At 43.6% G+C, this 20,266-nt stretch overlaps 1 protein-coding gene across 6 annotated transcripts in view; it reads right to left on the bottom strand.

Moving 5' to 3' along the window:
• The window catches only part of PDZD2 (PDZ domain containing 2), a 142,615-nt gene that overhangs the window by 18,411 nt on the left and 103,938 nt on the right, over window positions 1–20,266 (bottom strand). For 5 of the 6 annotated variants that reach the window (XM_062599491.1, XM_062599493.1, XM_062599495.1 and 2 more), the window contains 12 exons: window positions 18,526–18,674; window positions 17,795–17,914; window positions 15,163–15,277; window positions 13,364–13,437; window positions 12,968–13,193; window positions 11,767–11,884; window positions 9,370–9,502; window positions 6,408–6,489; window positions 5,355–5,458; window positions 4,572–4,731; window positions 2,658–3,445; window positions 1,322–1,466 (listed from right to left, as the gene is read on the bottom strand). In XM_062599491.1, coding sequence (XP_062455475.1) covers window positions 1,322–1,466; window positions 2,658–3,445; window positions 4,572–4,731; window positions 5,355–5,458; window positions 6,408–6,489; window positions 9,370–9,502; window positions 11,767–11,884; window positions 12,968–13,193; window positions 13,364–13,437; window positions 15,163–15,277; window positions 17,795–17,914; window positions 18,526–18,674 — 2,214 coding nt within the window. The remainder of the gene's footprint in view (window positions 1–1,321; window positions 1,467–2,657; window positions 3,446–4,571; window positions 4,732–5,354; window positions 5,459–6,407; window positions 6,490–9,369; window positions 9,503–11,766; window positions 11,885–12,967; window positions 13,194–13,363; window positions 13,438–15,162; window positions 15,278–17,794; window positions 17,915–18,525; window positions 18,675–20,266) is intronic. The other variant, XM_062599492.1, reaches the window with a different exon arrangement.

Below are 20,266 nucleotides of genomic sequence, written 5' to 3'. Positions count from 1 at the left end.
GGACGCAAAGCCCTGGCAGAGCAACCAAAGGTGAACAGATAACAGACTGATGAGCTGTGCATAAATACCTTAACTCTGATCCTCTAGGCACTTCTGCACGTGTTTAATGTGACACACATGGGCGATGTAATACCCACATAAGGGCTGTGCATTAAGCATAAGGACTTTAGAGGATTTCTGGCACAGAGCTTTCCTCACTTCCAGTACATGTTTAACCCAGTCCTGGGCAACCTACTGACCTCCCTGTCACCACCGCACTCAAATGCATTCCAACTCACTCATTTTTCCAGCTCTTTGATTCCTGCAGGTTCACCCCAAACATCTGCTTGCGCCTTCCTTCACTGCTTCTGGGACATTCAACCTGGTTAGCACCTGAAGTACTGCCTTGCTTCAGCAGGCTGAATCACACGTTGAGGAGATCCTCATCTCCACCAGTGAGGCAGGGCAAAGGGAAGGGGAGAGCAGGAGAGGTGCCCAACAAAGTAGCACCAATCTGCACCTACCCCAGTGCTAGAGTCTACAAAAGTCACAGTAATCTAAGGAAATGGGAACTGACTCTGCCCTGCCAGGAATTCCTTAAAGAACAACCGGAACTGAAGCATCTGGAAGTAATTCTGGCTCCCAGGTATTAATAGGTATGCAAAGAAGATCATAAGCCAGAAGGAAGCAAAATATTATGTTCTTTCTGCATTTGAAAAGTGTGCTTTCTTTTTCAAACACTCATTTCCAGACCACGTAATTTGTACAATCTGTGGATATGAATAATATTGCTGTAGCAGCATAAATCAACCTCAGCAAGGAACAAAACAGGCACCAAAGTTCCAATTTAAATGAGATTTTTTTTTAAGAAACATGCAAACATTTTGATAAGATTCCAGTTCTTGGGTTTTCTGCTTCTCCTTTTTGCACATTAGACAATTTCCACTCATGAAAGGGAAGGAAAAAGAACACACAATTTTTGTGAACACACAATAAGATAATAAAATCCAACTTAAGCTTCAGCTTTTAAAAGAGACAGATGTGATTATAGGGTCAAAATATTTACGGAACAAGCACAGCAATAAAATTGGCTGCCAGTGCATCATTGCTGCTGAGTTAACTCCAGGTCTGCAGGAGATGACTCAGACCCGTGCACACTCTGACAGGAGGGATGTACTATAAATGGGAGCTTGAGCACTTCACACAGGATTAGATTTCCATCCCTCACCATGGTGCTAGGGAGAAGCCTGAAGCCTGGTTCAGCGATGAAGCACTCGGCCTGACTGATCAACACAGACACTGGAACTCAAAATAAATGGCATGAAAGCAAACTTCCTTTCACCTGATGCTGCTTTCTGGATCTCCAGGGTTACAGATGTGGGAAGACACTGCATGAGCAAGCAGATTTCCTCGTAAGTCATCTTATTGACGGGGATACTGTTGATAGTGGTAATCTCATCTCCCACAGCCATCTTGCCCATTGATCCCTGATGCAATGACAAATACAAGGAAATTTTAAGTACACCTCAGAAGCATTCCCACAGAAGCAAAGACTGCAGGGAAGCAATTAATAGCGTAGGAGAGACATCTCCTATTTCACACCACTGCAGAGCACAGGTACCATGGCCGTCAGTTTGCCAGCACATAAATAGAGAGTAGACTGTGCTTTGACAGGAGCGAAATTCATGATCAATCTCAAACTGGAAGGTCAAAAGAGCTGCTGGGTTTCCTGAGAGACCGACATGAGGATGGAGGACACAACTCCCTGCATTTAAAGGAATTTGGCTGGATCAGACACAGTTTCTTCAGGATTCCCTGTAGGACCACTATCTACCATTTTTGCATAAGAATCACATCCCCAGTTGCTGTCTCCTATTGGATCAACCAGACTCTCCTAAATGACTATAAAATGGACAGGGACTGAGCCCTTGTGGTACAAAGCTAAATGCATTTCTCAGATAAATCAGAGGGGCAGGAACAGCACCCCAACTCTCACAGCCCAATTCAAACTGCTAAAACATATCCCCTCTTTACGCCTCTAACCGGGCTAAAAATGCTGCATCCAGCTCTGTGCACCAGAATACCCTGTATCTGCACAGCTGCATCAAGGTTAGCAATCCCACGTCCAGCATGAAGCAAGTATCCAGGTTGCAAGGTGTACATGTGAGAGGGGCAGACGAGCAATGCCTTCCTGGCACCACCACCCCCTGGCAAACATAGCCAGCTTTGGGCCCCCGGCATCAGATTTATAGAATACAGAAATACGTGCAGATAAAATAACAGAGCAGGATTTAAAGCATGCGCATACTAGGTTGCAACACAGCTCATCTCTTAACGAGCATTTTTGCCACTTTTTCTTTCTTTTTTTACTGTTCTTTCTAATTTCTAGTAAAAAGATAGTAAATCCAAGAACAGCATCTCCCTAAAACTGTAACTGTAAATATGGATGAATCTATACTAGTATATTTGCTTCTTGACTTTTTCAGCTTTGAATCAGTAAGGGGGCACTTCTGAATCAAAAACTCTTCACTTTAGCAGTAGTTTTAGAATGACCGGGGGTGGGACACTGTGCCCAGCAGAGACAAAATCTCCCTTGCTCTTACTCTCTAGATCGCTTGCTTAACAAATATAATCCCTGCAAAGCAAAAGCAAAGCAAAGCAAGCAGTTAAAAAGTTACCCTTTCAGCTGCTCCACCTGGCCGCAGCCCCGTGACGACCACCTTTAAGGGCATGGCCTGGATTTCCAGATCTAGGCCAAAAGACTCGTGCTCGTTGCGAACCAGAGTGACTATTTCACCCTGGCCCTGCCCGGCGCTGTCGGGCACCTCGGCCTTTTTGCTGTGAGGGAGTGTCCTCGCAATGGGCTTGCTGTAAGAAGCATGCTCCTCCGTCTTCTGCCTCTGAAGGCTTCGGCACTCGGTGCTCATCATGCTTTTCACTCTTGTGACAGCTCGGTGCTCCAGTTTTGGAGATCTCTTAGATTCAAGGTGCGCTTCCCGGAGCTCCTTCAGACTCAGGCTGCCGAGACGAACCTCGGGCACGCTTGAGTAATCAAACGCTATGATCGGGAAGAACGGAGAGTCTGCTTGCTCCAGCGCACCGTCTGCAGACTCTGCAGCGCGGCTGAAGTGGGGGGAAGATGTCTGTGTGCCAATATATCGGGGGGATTCGCCATCCTGGCTCTCGCCATCGATTTCTACGCACGAGGTTGTAATGACAAGGCCGGAGTCCTCCTGGCTCTTGGCCCTCTGGCCTCTCTGCAAGTGGGAGCTTTCGTCGTCATCGCTAACGTCGCCGTCGTAGAAAACGACCCTTCGCTGCCGATGGAAGGGGCTGCGGGCAGACTTGGGGCTGTCGCTGAGGATGCCCGGCCGGACAGAATCCCCGTGTCTGTTGTGCACACCAGATGACCTCCCGCTGCTTGGAGAAGCTGGACCATTTGCTTTTGCCACTCCTGCTTCTCTAGCTAGAAAAAGAGTATTATATCTTAATGGTATTTATTTGTGATTTTTAATATCATGCATCCCACTGCAGCAGAGGACGTGCAGTTTTGTTTGAAGAAGAAGCCTAACCTCCCCTTGTAAAGCAAGAAGTAGGTTTTTCATGTCCTCCTTCTAAGTTATAACTACAATATGCAGCAAGAGATGACAGATGGCTCCACAATTTACCGGTGCTTCCTGAAATCAGTTCATGGCACATCTGGTTTTGTTTTCAGTCCATTTTTAAATTATGACTATGACTCAAAGAAAAAAAGGGATGCACATACACATGTGTATTTTGCTTTAAACAACTGATTTTTTTTTCAAATCTTGTTTAAATCTATGCACAGGGCTGCCTGAAACAATTTACAGTGAGTGAGAAACAAAAACACAAGCACACAACATTCAGTTTCAAACTGAAGACTAATTAGTCTAAGAACCCTTTTCACAGCCTTCATAGAAAGGACTGCAGGTTTTGTAGAAAGCTTTTCAAATAAAAATGCTTTTCAGCATTAAATAATGAATTTTCAGAGAAAAGTAAGTGTTAGACAAAGACATCACTTGAGAAGCACAAGAAAAGGAGAATAAATATAATACCCCTTGAATTTGAAATCAGGTGCATGTCAGTAAGGAGAATATAGGATTCTTTCAGCCAATTACTATGGGGAGAAAGATACATATGCAAAATATCTGATGTCAAATTGAACATTTGATTGGTTTTACACCGCTACATGTGGTATTATAAAGCTGTGTATTTGAAGCTGGTAAAAACACTTTCATTTAAATATAATCAATCAGATGATCACGAGCAATTTGAAAAAGACTATAATGTTGTCAATCTAGTTTCAGCCAGAGCAACTGAATAAGGTCATTCTCATGTAATCAGAGCAGCAATTTGGACAAGCTACTACGGAAGCAGGCATTTATATGTACTGATGTAAACCCCATCCGCTTTCCAAAACTTCGTACGAGCAGCACCGGTCTGCACCGTGCTGGCAGACATTGTCCTACCAACAAAGGATTCACTCGGTCTTTTCAGCAGAGCAAACCAGAGCTCAGTGACCACCCCCACATCAGACAAATGACCAGATTTCCATCGCTTTCTCAGGTTACCGGGAGGAAGAGAGCTGTCATCCAACAAACTGTTCCTGCTCTTCTGACGGAGCTGCTCTTCATCGCAGGAGCCAGTTACAGCGTCAGAGAACGACAGCTGGCTCGGGCCATCGTGCGAGAAGTACTGGGAAAGTTCTGCCTCCGAACTGACGGATCCCTGCTGAAGATAAGTGGAACCAGTTACAGGCGGTCATTTCTGCGCAACTCCCCTATCTGCACACAAGCACTAATAACCCCACTCACCTCACCCTTGTCAATGAAGTAAGTTTAATAAAATTTAAAACACAGAGGAATTCACAGTCTACTGAGGGCTAATTGGTCAAATGCAGATTGCTGAAATACAGTGCATCAATACATTTTTAGCAAATATATATATGTGTGTATATATATATTTGTCAAATCCCCCTAGGAGCAAGGGATGAAACCATTCATTTCCATAATTCTCTTTGCATACCTTCTTCACTGAGAGAAGGGAAGGATTTGTACTACTGGACACAGCTCATAGGATTTCTTTGGCTTTCCCAGGAAAAGCAGAGACTTCCCCCCCTACAGTGGTTATGTACAGAGAGCAAGCGCTCAACTTGCCCACAGCGTTGGTCTCTTCTGCCATCTCATCTTTTCTACCCTACTACCACAATTCAAACGTGCAGCTTAAGAAACAAACCCCTTTCCAGAGCACACGTGACAGGGGAGGAGCAGAGAGGTTTGGTTTTGAACAATTTAATCCTTGGGTAAGAGCTGAATTTGAAGCAGAGTTGTTTTTATTGCATTTAAGTGTTTTACCCGGCTAGCTGGCTCCAGGAAGCGTTTCATAGTCCAGCTGAGGGAAGATGAGGTCTCTCCTTGTTTGGTTTTCACACTAGGTGAGGTGCTTTTTTGTGTAGCTCCTGGTAAACACAGTTCAGTTAAATGCCAAAAGTTTTAACAGTGGTCCACATATCCAAACAAGCTCCTCATTTACCATCTGAGCTGGGGACTGCGCTTATTCCCACTTATTATCTGAACTGTTTACATAAAGAGAGATTTACTTAGCATCTCACAAGCTCTCCCTCATTTCAGGTAAAAAGTTATCACAGAAGTCCATTACACCAGCCAGGTACAGGACAGAGTTATGAAGAGGAGACAAACAGAAGAGTCTCCCTCACCCAGTGGAGCACACTGCTAATGAGGTGCAACTGCAGAAGACAAATCAGTGGCCAACGGCAAGGTCTACTGCAGAAAGATCCTAGCTGTTGCTGATATATGAAGGATAATTACAAATCTAATACATTAAAATCTTAGAATCCTCTCACAGGTCATTCTGCCATTACCAAGGGTTTGCTTTGATCTATAACATTTCAGGAAATGCTACCACTGATGTTCAAAACTATCAAGCATCTGCCAGAGCACAGCATTTTGATGTGACCTCTTAAGACAGAGTTAAAACACATAGTCCAGTATGTGATACCTAGACTCCTTCGAATGGCTGCACCATTTTTTTTTGTCACCTATATAGATAAATGTGATGGATGGAGCTGACGCTTCTCATCCTTTCCCTATCTGGACAGATAGGGAAATCCCAAACAGAAAATAGAGTAACCTCCTCCTGGCACCCCACCTTTTAGATTATGGCAGCCTGGCTAGTGAAATCCAAAGCAAGTAACATGACCTACAGAGTTGATCCATGTGAAGCAGTATTTTTTTGCTGAGAGTTTTGCGGTGAGCAGAGCAATCACATCCTCCAAACTGCTCAATTTGAGAGCCCTCAAAATATTGATGGTGAGGAACCCATTAACACATCCTTAAACATTCACACACCTGAAAAAGGGCAAATATTAGGAAAGAACATGCTGTTACCTGCACCATGAGTGGAGCTGGTGTCCTTGCTCTCTCGATGAGTAGTGCGTGCTATTGCTTCATCCATCTCCTGCTCAGAAACCTAAGGTTTAGTAGAAGACAAGAGATCAGTATTGAGTAGAAGCAGTGAAGGTAAGTCTGACAACTTATTACTACAAATACATGATTCACTTCAGATATGTTCCTATATTAAAGCCTCAGCAAACAGGAGCTAGCTGAGCGCTCCTAGGTTCTAGCCTCTGACTCAGAGTCCTTCCATGCCACTCCTCTGCAAAAATCAGCAAGCAGAAACCAGCCGCCTTCACGAAGACAACGTCCAAGTGCCACATTACGTAACCAAATAAAACTGCACCGGGTTAAAGAAATCAAATGAAGCCATTATGGCACAGTTTTAACTCGATTAAACACTGTACATTGATTTATTGAGAAATATTACTTTAGAACAGACAAAGGCTGCTTTGTACAAGTCTACGTCAGCAGCAGAAGACATTCAGCACTTAAAGAACCTACCGGAAGAAAGCTAGACTTCCTGAGATATTAGCTGCCTTTTTAATTTTCATTTCTCCTCACTTTCTTTAGAAAACTAAATCAGTAATCGATATTTAATGTCTTCTTCGATTTAAGAATAATACTGGTCCACAATACTTGAAATATGCTAATTATGTCCTGAATTACTGCAGTGCACTTCATTCTTATTACTAGAAAACTCCATGTAATGTTAGAACAGAAACAGTTAGTCTGCAGGAGTATGTATTTAAAAACAGAAAGCAAAGGAGTTCTGTCTAAAGTAATTTCTATACACATTGCTTTACATTAATTAAAATTAAGCATAAAGAGAGATGAGAAACTTGAATCTTTCTGAACCATGAAGATTTGGAAGATTCCTAAGCAAACTCAGCAGTTTCAGCATAGTTTAAATGCCACATTCACTCAGAATAACAAGAAGAAAGAAAATTGTGTGGTATTTCTCTTGGAAGCACATGAAAATACCTAATTGAATATATTCAGCACCAAAACATACCGTGGACCTTGTGTGTCATGAAATGAGAGATTTAAGTATAAAAATGTCTAAAACACCATGAACCTCTGTAGAAACTTTCTGTTTTCCGCTTGTGGCGTGACCTTAGAGAAAACTCAGAGTCTCCTGGCTCTCAGGGCACAGAGTCCTCCAAGGACATGGATCAAGCATATTCCCACAGTGTACGCTCCAGGACCTTGATGTCCTGAGCGCGAAACTCGGCGTGGAGCACATGGCAGCACTATGGAGAAGACGGATGTACAGGGTGAAGGTGCAGCCTGTTAGACCGCCGTTGAGTTCAAAGCAACACAAATCCACCCTCCTGCAAGCTCTAACAATTCTGCTTTTCGGCATGACGCTGATCAAACTGCTTCCAGGGGAATTCTTCTAAGCTAATTCTTAACTACAATCTGCAGCCCAGGGTATTATTTGCAGCCACAAAAGAACAGTAAAAGAAATTCTGTAGATCTTCCAGCACTGTCAGAGAAAGGGTGACAGTGACATAGGATAAACGTTGGTCCTCACATGGGCGTTCCTTCAGAGATCCAACTCGAGGGGACTGTGGATTCAATATTGTCTGGCTGAGGGCGCGGGGAAGTTTTTGGGTTCCTCCAGCTAAACTTTTAGCCTTAACACAGCACTCTTTGGCAAAGGATGAGTTGTCATTTTAAATATCACTTCTGGAAAACTGTAATGGGATCCATTTAATAGGTTCCCTCTGTTACTGAGTAATAGTGAGCAACTGATTTAAGCCAGGCATCGCAGTTTCTCCTCACGCCGAGTGGATCAGCAGGTAGGGCCCAGCACCCCTGGCCCTGGGGGAGCAGTGGTGGCCCCGGGACAGGGGCGGCAGCCCCAGGGTGCATGGTCTCCCGGGGCTCCTCACCCCAAATCCCGCTCCTCGGGTAGGCTTTGCAAACGTGACCAATTGCATCAGCTGTAGCCCCAGCTCTTACCCCCTCCCATGCTCACCTTCAACCAACCCAGCCACAGCCTCTTTCTTTTTGCATCACAAAACTTTATAGCAATGATAATAAAGTCTGGGCAGTAGGGGTCAATTTGCCTATTGTTGTATATTTGATTTAGCAGAAAATATACAATTAATTACAAAATAAATCCATGTCTAGGGGGAACTCAGGCTTCTTCTAAAGGCCCCTATTTGTAGTTAGAAGTTCAAAAGTCAGAGCTCTCTGGACTCCCTAACGCAAATATTTTTACAGCTTCATTCCTGTTTAAACAGGAAGGTTCTGTACACTCATGAAATTCTTTGAAATACTGAAATAAAAGAAGTTATTATTCCTTATAGCTTGGTTAAACAGGTTTGATCTTCTATCATCATTTTTTTTAAATTACTTGAAAATGATCACTTGTTTTGTAAACACAGGCTTATTTCTTATTTTCAAATTACCCTTGTACAGTTTCTCAGTAGCAGCACATTCCAGATTCTCTTTTTCTGGCTCCTAAAGGAAAACTTTGATCCTTGGATAGATTTTACTTTTTTAAAAAACAGTATCCATATCACTTTACTATAGCTGATAAATTCAATCTGATGATGCCAGATTTCCATATAATTCCAAATTATATTCCACTCAAACACAGACTAACTACCACACAACCTTAAGCAGAAAGAGGACATACGCCGTACACGCATTGCCTCCTGGTCCAGGTATGAGGAACGACTGGAACACTTCAACCAAGCAGTTCCAGGAAAATTGCATTTGCTCAACGGGTGACTAAGTGAAAAGCAGCAAGGAAGCTCTAACATTGCTACAACTTGTAAACTGGAAGGCATCATTACAAGCCTTCAGCCTGGCTTCTTGCACAACACAGGCTGCAGAGAGAAAGCTCCAATATTCCTCACTTGCTGCTTTTCAGACAGCAAACTGCAAATTACAGCGCAAGGTGACAACGCCACGTCGGCACCCCGACACGTTCCCTCCTCACCTTCGGGTTAGGGTGCCGGCTAATGATAAGGCTGACCGGACCCGGACCGCACTCGCTCAGAATGGCGTAGGCTTCGCTCAGCGCCGCGTGCCGCAGGCTCACCGAATCCGCCTCCAGGATCTGATCACCCCGGCTGCAGCGAGGAATAGAGCTAGTTATAATCACATCTGCCTCATACAGAAACACATGCGCTCCTGACGAGTAGCCAAACTTTTTCAAAGATACAAGTATCTGGAAAAGATCCGATTTGCAAAGCCACCAGTGTTGCTCTTGCTCCCAGTGACATGAACAGTTTGAGTCCTGTTGAACTTCAGGAGGGAAGTCCAGGGTTCCTTTTTGCACTTACCGTCAGTGCTACAAACTCTAGTAAATCAACACAGAAAATTGGCTGCGTTCAGACTAGGAAGAAAGTAAACTTCAGTTACAGTTTTGCATCCTGATACTTGTTGAGCACAGGGAGGGAGGGAAAAAAAAAAAAAAAAAAAAAAAGAAAAGTAGATTCCGATGGGCTGTTCCTTACCACCATAGTGAACTACTTAACACAAAAAACAATAAGAAGTTCAGGATTTAGATATGAGTTTACAAGATGACTCGAGAAAAAATATGGGGTGAAATAAGCTTGTATTTGCTTCAAATTAAAGTACAGAAGCCAGTTAGAAAAATAATATCATCTGAGAGGGAAGGATAAATCGTTTGGTTTTGTTTTTCCAATTTCTTAACTCTTGATTATTTGTGCTCAGACATCTGGAACTATTCAAAAGAAAAGATTATCAGCTAGGGATATCATTAAAGCATTCTCCGTAATTATTAAAGCATTTACTTAAAATAGATATTTTCAAACACTCCGGTGATGCCTGATTTATACTGGATTAGCTGTGACAATGGAAATGAAATTGCGCTATAAGTCTCCATGCCAAAGTCAAAGTGGCAGCTGCACACGGCAGCCTTTCCATGGCCCATATTCTGGTACGGGCTCAAGAAAGCAGAAGGTGACAAACTGCTGTGAGATCATGTCACTGCTTTGCCTGTCCTTTGGATTTAAGTAACTATTAGAAACTACGAAAACAGAATCACTTACACAAGCACAGGATTGAGAGGGTGCTCAGATACAGAGAAGCCTGGTTCAAACTGTTCCTGTTATTGCAAAGCTCATATTTGATTAATGAGGTTTTCCAAAATCAAAACCATCCCTAGTTTTGGCTTATGGAACCATGTACTGCTGATAGGACAACAGGAGCAACGTCTCAAAGAAGCGAGCTAGAAGACTGGGAAGCATGCCTGGATATAATCAATCACATAACCTAAAAAATGATACAGCTGTTGCATACAGGCACAACCAACACTGTAGTCTTTTCCAAAAGGGCTTACGAGAAAGCAAGTCAGTATTGGAGTACCGTCTTCTCTAGACATTTCTATTTGGTAGCAGAGTTTTGGCAGGAATGCAACCACAAAATTATCTTGTTCCCCTATTCCAAAACTCAGTTGGTCTATCACAGTTTTCCTAGCAAGTGAGGGCTATTGCATATGCAGGGAATGGAAAGCTCTCCCTCCCTGCCAGAGAGTGCATGAAAGCAAGGCTGCTGCAAAGCCTCTCCACACCAGCGTTCATGGTGCAAGCTCCAGGTGGGTCATGAGGCTTCTTTGCCCTGAGCGCTACCCCCAACCCCCGTGCCGCTCCAAGTGCTCCCGAGCATTTATGCAGGGATGCAGAAAAATGGGAGGCCTTGGGGAGTTTCCCCTAAGGGTTTTTAAAAATGAGGATTCCAAAAAAAGAACAGAAAACAACCTTCTGTCACTTAATGCAGTGTAAAGCACAACGGAATCCCAGGAACAATTTCTCTTTCTCTTACAGTTCCTTACAGTCATTCCAGTTTCCCAGTGGAGCGCACAGGACAGGCAAGTCGACCTGCCATGCTTCTATCGGACAATAAGGGCAGAAAAGCTCTGCTACAGCCACGGGCACAACATGCTGCAAGAAACTCCCTCCATCTCTTTTTAAGAGTTTCAGGTGACTGCGCTTTTAACAGAGCTCTGCAAATATCCTGCCAATTTGGAGTCTCTGGCTTAAGCTCTGATAAAAATCAATGAAGCTGCATTTCTGGCTGTTCCTCCTTCTTGAAGGATGCTATTAGGCTCAGCGTTCTATACACAGAATAAAAAAAAAAACCCACAAAACAACAAAACCTCCCAAATCTTAATGATCATGCTGCTTCCATGACACAGAATAATGTCTCTTGGATATTAAATACCACTTTGAAATGTCTTTATTTAAACATTTTCTTTTTGGTGAACACTTAAATATAAATCCCCTCCCTGCTACATCAACTGATTGGTGAAAACAAGGTCTCAACTCATTTTATTGTAAAACTACTCCAGCATGTTTTTGCTTTAACTAACCTTAATCTGCCATCCATTTTAGCCGCTGATCCTGGGGCCAGGCTGTGAATGTATATCCCTGGAGAACTATTTTCCAGCGTGAGACAACAGGCACCAATGCCTAGCCCAACCCCTGGCTCTGCGAAAAACAAAAGGTACAAATAAAAGTACTGTTGAGTCCCTGCAGATTGTAATCACACCGGACACACAAGTGTTTGTGTTCCCACATCACATCTGAGACCAAGAGTCACTTATTGTTTTGGGGCTGGCCTTAGGTGCAGGCATTCAGGAAGTCAAGACCCACAGTGGCAATCAGGATTGAAAATATCTGATCTTGACTGTTTTCTGAAGTCCATCGTTGAGAGGACTAACTCTACCCCTAGCAAATTTTCAGAGTACCTAGGAAGTCACCTGGGACTGAAAATGTCACAGAAGGTCTGATCAGGTCCGAGACATAAAGGAATGGAGTACAATAAAATAAAGATGTCACTTTCAAAAGTATTTCAGAACATGTGAGAAGACACTGCCAACCATAAGACTCTATTTTGTTAAATATCTGCATGGCATCCTTCAGCAAAGAGGCACGAGGAAAGGTAAGAAGTCATCTATAGTTTCATTATTTCCTCTCTTCATTTTCACCTCTGCTTTGCTTCATGGAACAGGGTACCTGAAATAGGAATTACTGCATTTCTGACCTTCTTTCTCCAAATTTTTAGTCCAACCTTTAAAGCCATCACTCAAGCCTTTAAGATAGTCATCCCACTACATACAGTATATGCTCCAAGTTTACCCTGTACTATTATCGTTAATGAGAAAAGCCTTCACGAAGCAGTTCAGATAGCTCATCCGGGTAATCCTGAATGCACTGCGTGGGTTAGCCACCTTCAGGACGGCCCTTTACCAGAAGGACATGATGGGCTGTAGAGAGGCTGATTCGTGTTTAGGCTGGCACCATGCAGCCTGCCCCTTTCAGCAGCACAGACACTGCTGCGAGGAAGAGCCTCCTCCTGACTCTGGGAACAGCAAAACACGAAAGGCGGACCTCTTCAAAGGGCTCTGCATTAGAAGATGTTTTTCCCCACCATCCTGTTGTTTACAGAGGGCTCTCCAAGACCAAAATAACTCAGGTAGATGCCTTCGTACTAGAACCACTAGCATATTCCCAGAAACTCCCCCGATAAACAGGGTTGCATTCTCCAAAGGCATTTCGGTGAACCTTCACCTTTATTGAGTGTCACATCCATGACGATCCTATCCTTCGGGCCCGGACCTTTGCGGCTGGAGGAGGACCCATCCGTGTCATCGGAGCCAGGGACAGGAGTGCCTCCGCTAGCACTGGAGCTGGGCGAGCTGGAACGGCTCAGCAAGGTGGGAGTCACACAGGGCGTGAGACTGGGGCTGCGCAGCCTCGTGCGCACGGTTAGGGTCACCACGCCTTTCTTGAGTTGCTAGAGAGACATCAGAGAAATCACCAAATAAGGCGATGTGAGATGCCAACGTTTGCCAGTAAACTCACACACAATAAATTGTAGCAGCAAAAGAATAAAGCTGAAGGTGCTAAACGGCACTGAATGAAGAGAAGCATGGATGTCTCTCTTATTACATCTACAGTTGTTACCTTAAACCTCTGAATGGCCTCCTGGTGGGTCAGCCCTTGTAAAGATTCTCCATTAACTTCTAGTATTTCATCTCCTGGAAATCAGATACAAAAATGAAGTCAGCAATACACAAAGTACAAAGATGTAGCAGAACTTCTCATAAATAAAGCAACCTGCTACCATGTGGATTCCAATTTACTACTCAGTAAAAAGTCTTTTACTAGTCTCAGTATATTTTTACTTGTCCTAATGCCTTTACAAGTTAATAGAGTGATGAGTTAGCAGAGTAAAGCCTGTTCTTCAAGCAGAGATCTTTAATGTTCTTATAATAACAAACAAACTGAAAACACAACAGATTTTAACTGCAGCCTGAAATACAGATGCTCATAACATGAAGTCCAAGGGGACCACAAAACTCCCTTTCTTTGGTGAGCATCAGTAAGAGAAATGAGAATTTAAGTGAAGCACTAAAGCATATCACACCAAAGCCTGTTCAAAAAACTGGCCTTGCATCCACATACAAAAAGCAAGCGTGCTCCACTTACTAAGCACGTGCAAGTGGCCCACACACTCCAATAGCCTTCCTCACCCCAATGAACAAGCACCACTGCATGTCTGCCTGCTTATTACAAGCTTCCAGGCTCCGGGTCTTACCACTTACACCCAGCTGTGTTGATCTACCTTCTTGTCATTAAAAGGAGGGTGAAATGAGTAGGATCCAGAGCTGCTTTCTGCAATTTTATGTACACTTACATCTGTGTACAATTAGATGGAGCAATGTCATCAGCCAAGTCTTTCCCTCCTCTCCTTCCTTAGTCTCAGTAAAAAAATAAAATAAAATAAAATAAAGTTTGGTGGGTTTATGGGACAGCTGCTACTTATTGCCTTCCCACGGTCAGTGCACAACCTATGCTCCAGGGACTCCCATTTCTCTGTAGCAGGAAGTTTGAGAGTTGGCACCAAAACCAGCCTCAAATGCAACAAATGTGACGAGATATGAAGAGAGAAATGAAGATATGAGAAGGAGAGAAGTAACATAGGTCCTGCAGACAAACTGTAAACCACTGTTCTACTTTCACAACTACTTTGTACTTCTAAGCATGCAAGAAGAGTCTGCCTGGCATAGCACTCAGATCAGTGTCCTAATGCACACAAACAGTCCACATCCAGCTCAGGGATCAAGATCAGAAAGCAGAAGACCTTTTTTTTTTTTTTTTTTTTTTTTTTTTAATCAGGCTATACCTGCTTCTTTAAACAGCTCTGTAATCTTATGGCAATCTTATCCTTCCTTTTTGGTTTTTTTTTTTTTTCGTCTGGTTATGACCTTTACTTGTTTTTTCACATCTGAAGTACACCAAAAGACTCTGAGACAGACTGCAAAGAGGTTCAGAGATCACAAAGGTCCAGAAGAGACTCTCCCCAGCACACCCTTCTGTATCACCCCTTCTTGGCTGAGCACCTTTAGGCCAGATGTTGGCTGGATAGATGCATTTCACTGTCTCACTCGTGTCCCATCCCAACTGAAGAAGTGGAACTTATGGTTTGGTCAAATAAGGGCCACTGAAGGAGAAGGGAAAAAAAAAAAAAAAAAAGGAGTAGTAGTTTCATGCTGCACTTTTCCCTTCTCAGAATGCAACATAATTAAGTTGACTGCTATGATCAACCTTCCCAGCACAGACAAGCAGGGTGTGTTATATCCTCCACAGTCTCCTGGAGATGGCCAAGTGCCTAACTAAAGCAGTAGTTGATTTTCTTCTGCTAGACTGAAACAATATCCTACTATGATCCTTTATATGCAGTTGACTTCTCTCTGCTATACCTTCTTTAAGTCTTCCATCAGCAGCAGCTGCTCCATTTGGGAATATAGTCTTCACAAAAATCCCCATGCGTCCGCGAGCAGAATCCTGACCTCCCACAATGCTGAATCCAAGACCCTACAGAAAAAGGAGGAAGAGATGCACAGCTGGCACCTTATTCTATTATCACCCATCTGAGACAGACTGCCTGATAATGTACAAGGCAAAGGAAAGATGAACATGTAGTAGCTTCTGATGAATCACACTGCAATCTTATTCACTGCTTGCATCTCCTAATTTACTTTCACCCTAACATAAACAGCCCCAAAACTAGCAGTGAACACTGCCAAGGCAAAAATGTGGTATCTCAAATTGTTTTGGGGAAACACAAATCAATGGCTTTGTGTTGTCCTATTCCACTTTTAATAACTGTAACACATTGCCTTTAAGTTGACAGATAGTGGATTCCCGCCCCTGAGATCTATATCCAGGATTAACTGCAGTTTTCTCTGCTGTCACAGATCCTGCATTTCCTCAGGAAAAAGAAAAGCTTAAGAACACGACATAAGGTCAGCGCTACAATGTCAGGAATGTAGCTGTAAGGGCTGGTGTGTGGGGGGGGAGCTGTCATGCACACACACATTTTTAATTATTCTGGAGACATGTACCATGTCGTATTTAAATAAATCTAGAGCAACGTATTCCCCAGGGCTCCATCTGTTAGCTCTTGCCCCTGCACTGCCCCGGACCATCTCACGAAGCTGATCAGGGAATGAAGGAGGCCAGCAGATCCAACCTCACCACCTTCTGCCGAGTTACTTCCCAGCCAAATCACTTCCTTGATCCATTCCCCTGTATTTCTCTTCTTGTTATCCCTGTATGCATATTTTACATACTAAAAAGAGAAGTCACCAACCAGGTGGACAAGGGAAGTGAGACGCTGTTGTGCTTCAATGATCTGAAGCAATGATTATTATCAGAGCCTCAGGCAGTGCTGTCTAGCTGAGGGGAGCTGGCACAGCAGATACTAACACGGTGTTTACAACCCGGTGCAACACGCGGCCTCTTTTGTTTTACTCTGAATACAAGATAGACAATTGTTTATTATCAATTGTTATGAGCCTTTAGTTATTTGATAAGATATCACTGATTTCCAGGTTGGAGGGATTGTATCTCCACCTCGTACCCAAAATAACTCAAACAAGGGTTTACTGCACAATAATCAACCGCAGAGCAAACTACAGCGAGCCCGGGGCCACGGCTGCTGCGATGCACACCTGCAGCGGTTCTCCCCACGGCTCCAGGAGGTGGCCTAGGAGAAACACTGCTGGAAGGCACAACGCTTCCTGCATTGGCGTGCCTTCCTAGAGAGGTGCTGCAACCCTCTGGTGGAAAAGCACCCCATATAGCTCTGTCTAAGGAGGAAAAAACAAGGTCATGCTCTTGGCTCCAAGCCATCTGAACATAGAGACTCCATGGAAACACTCTTGAAGTCCCAGGTCTGCATGAAGACAATAAACACTACTATAGGGATTTTAGATGGTGCTTATCCTAAGAGAAGCGATTGCCCAGAATGGGGTGAAAAGTACCCAAAATGGCAGCTCTTGGAGGTGGTTCACAGTCACTACAGTTTGCATGCTGCCAACTACTCCATAGTGCCTTAGAGTCAACTGCAGAAAGGCAGGTGGGGGTGGCTTACCACAGGGGGAGAAATACAGCAGTTCTCATACGAAAAACAGGTTCAAAAAATAAATAAGTGAAAAAAATAAGAAATGTTTGCTCGACAATGTCATGAAAGACTTGAAGTTCCCAAATCAAGGAACCAATCTGTGCACCAATCCCTCAGAGCAGCCTCTATTTCTAACTCTTTGGTGAATGCACAGCAAAAATTTCATTTTATTCTCAAGTTTCAAAGTCAAAATAAGGCATTTTAGTCCAGAATATATTCATCTGATGATTTTAAAACAGTATTTCCAAAAAAAAAAAAAAAAAAAAAAAAAAAAAGACACGTTTTTAGCATATATAAGCAAGAGTTCCCATACCCGTATGGATTAGATTACGGAAATCCAGTTCTACTCCCTCAGCATTCAGCCAGCTGGCAGCTACCAAATGTGCAAGCACATTACTAGGGGAGGATAAGACGACTCTGTGACCCAGAGATTTCAGGGCTCTCAGAGAAACAATCAATCAGGAATCTATCTTTGGATTTAATTTATTGTGTGGGTTTTTTTGTTTTGTTTCTTTTTATAAAGGTGCACAGATTCCAGGGAGATATGCTTGTCCATAAATGTGCATGCAAAGAGGTACTCTTTGTAGCAGCACCGATTTTGCATAGACATACATATTTATAGGCCTGTTATTAAAACTTGATAGCTCAGTAATGACCAGATGCTGCAAATCGGAGTCAAAGCCACCCCACCTCAAGTGCGTGACACAAACATTGCCTGCCCTGTATTTTGCAGGCATAACTTTGGCATTCTTTTTTGAAAACGCAATTCATTGTTATTATCATTGGCTACCTTTGAGAGTCACAGCCAGGCACACCTTTACTTAAACCGTCAGGTGCTGGAAGTCACGGGAGCTGGAGATGCCTCGGGCTCTCGAGCGCGAGCTCGCAGTACACGCGAGGACCGAGGCACGTGCAGGAACGCTCACCTTGCCTTGCCCTTTCATCAGGACAATGTTAGAAATAATGGACGGCTGGGTCAGTCTCCACGGGGACTCCACCTGGGCAGCACTGAAGGAGCGGGTAGACTTCTTCACAATATGGTAGTCCTAATAAACACGAGCAAGCACGGGAAGTTACTCTGATTGCTCAGCACGGGCACTGGGATGCCACGCTGAGAAAATTGCGTGTTTCAGGGAGGAGGGGAGAACAAATATATGATATATTCAAATAAGCATTCAGGGGATAAAGTCCTTGCTCACTACGATCGAAGCTAATTTTGTCATAATTTTCCCACATTTCACACAGTAAGGGCGTTCTGTAATGTACCAGTCACAATTTAAACTAAAAAGATTAAGGGTAGACTCATGATAGAGTGAAATCCTTATCTGCTAAAAATGCCTACACCATCATATGATTAAAATGAAGAGAAGCAGGGCTTTTTTGGGCTCACATCTCTAGACCTGCATCTCATTTCTATCAGCCTTAGGGCCTGGCCACAGCAGAAGTGCCACCCTTCACCATCCTCACAGCAAAGCAGCTCTCCATCTGTAGCTAATATATCCCATTTTGGTGTCAAAGTTTGGTTTCAGGCCCCATGATGTAATTATTCAGCCACGCTTCATTACGGTCACTCCTTAGAGAGTCACACAGATCTTAAGGGATCAAGTACAGGCTGATGAAGGAAACTAAGTCGCTCGGAGCTGGGCTTTTTACTCACCTGCCTGGCTCCTGCTGATTCCAGCTGCTGAGGCAGAGAGTGTTTTCTCCCTCCCCGGGAATATTTCACTGCTATTTCGTAATTCGGTTCACCGTTTTCCACTGTCAACTCGTCATCTTCTCCCACGGATTCTAACCGGGATCCGGCACCTAGGAAAAGCCACAGAAACGCCACATCTGACAACTATCCCAGGACCGGGCTACCCCCACGCCCACATGCAATAGTCACCTCCTGCAAACCCTAACTCAAAGCATACCTTACAATACCACATAGCATGCCACCGGGCAGGTACAAGCTAGACTGGCTCACCCTCAAGTAAAAACTCTTCCTGCTGCCCCAGGTTTTATAAGATCGTTCAGTGATGCTGAAATCTTCAGCACTGTCGCTTGCGGCGGTAAGTAAAAAGATAATTGAGCCAGTAGCGTTGAGATAGAAAAGAAATTCAGCTGTTCTCACCCAGTGGCACTTGCCACTGCACTAAGCTCTCAAACTTCATTTATTTAAAATTAAAAGACATGACACTGTAGCTGTATACATTTCTAGAGGTGTCATGTCACTTCCAGGGAAATTTTTCTGGAATGGAGAAAGGAAAAATGTGCCAAATAAATGTTATTTTCTTTCCTTCTGGCAACAATCCTAAGTATCTTGAAGAGAAGAATATAGAAATAGAATTCACATTAAAAACAGGATTATTTGTCTTGAAGGACATCCTGTAATTAGTCCTGAGTTCCCTGTTCCTCACAACGGGGCTCCTCCAAACCTCATTTCTCCAAGGTACCTACATGACTCCCATTCGCAGCAGTTCCCATGCATTTATCCCTTGCAGTTTCCCCGTCACACAGGGAAGTGCCATCAAGCCGTATTTTACAGATGAAAACCCAAGACACAGACAAAATTCACACAAGTTGGATTTAATGATGCGGCTTTAAGACCACTTTAAACCAAGCTAAATTGCAGCTGCTACTGAAGGGGGCAGCTCCGCTTTCCCTTCCCCTTCCACCACCCCGTCTATATACGGGACGGGGCTCCTGGGGCACCCTGCTTTGGAGTCCAAAATTACCTCTGGTTTTAAAACTCTTGGTCCCCAAGCATGCAGGGTGCTACTGCCAAACACACCCAGACCAGCTATTTTGGCAGGACTCAGCCTCCTGGCACGTCCTTCGCTCCCAAACCTGCCAGGGACCCTCAACTAAACCTTCTCCATTTGCTTCAGCAGCTCTGCTCCTGCAGTAAGGTCCGAGCGGTCACCACGGATCAAGATTTTAAATACATATTGCTTTCAGGGAATCTGCCTGCAGGATACTAAAAATATCTGAGTAAATGGCAATTAAGGTGAACACAACAGGGAGGGAGTCTCTAAGAGTCTTAGAAATGAGAACGAGATTGAGCTCTGTATGCAGTTTACTATTAAGACCTGGGCTCAAGGCAGTACAATAGAAAATGTGGGGAGCATTTACAATAAATAGGTATTTTGGTGATCCCACCAAAGGAAAGATCCCACCCCTCCATTCAAAATAAAGAAAAGGGGAAAAAAAAGAAAAGCTTTCAAAACCTTTGTTTCATCTTTCTGTCAATATAATAGTTCAACTCAGGAAGTTGAATGCAAAACATTTTACAGCTGGACTTTTTGTTCCAAATTAAACTAATATGATGTCCAAAGGAAAGAAAATCTATCTCACTTTCAGAGAGCTAAAAGAAATACACAATGTAAAAATTCTACCGCTGCTATCTTTTATCAATC

This window comes from Rhea pennata, chromosome Z, assembly GCF_028389875.1.
Source record: "Rhea pennata isolate bPtePen1 chromosome Z, bPtePen1.pri, whole genome shotgun sequence".
Taxonomy (NCBI): Eukaryota; Metazoa; Chordata; class Aves; order Rheiformes; family Rheidae; genus Rhea; species Rhea pennata.
Note: the sequence above shows the minus strand (reverse complement) of the source record. Positions and strands in the feature narration are given on the sequence as shown.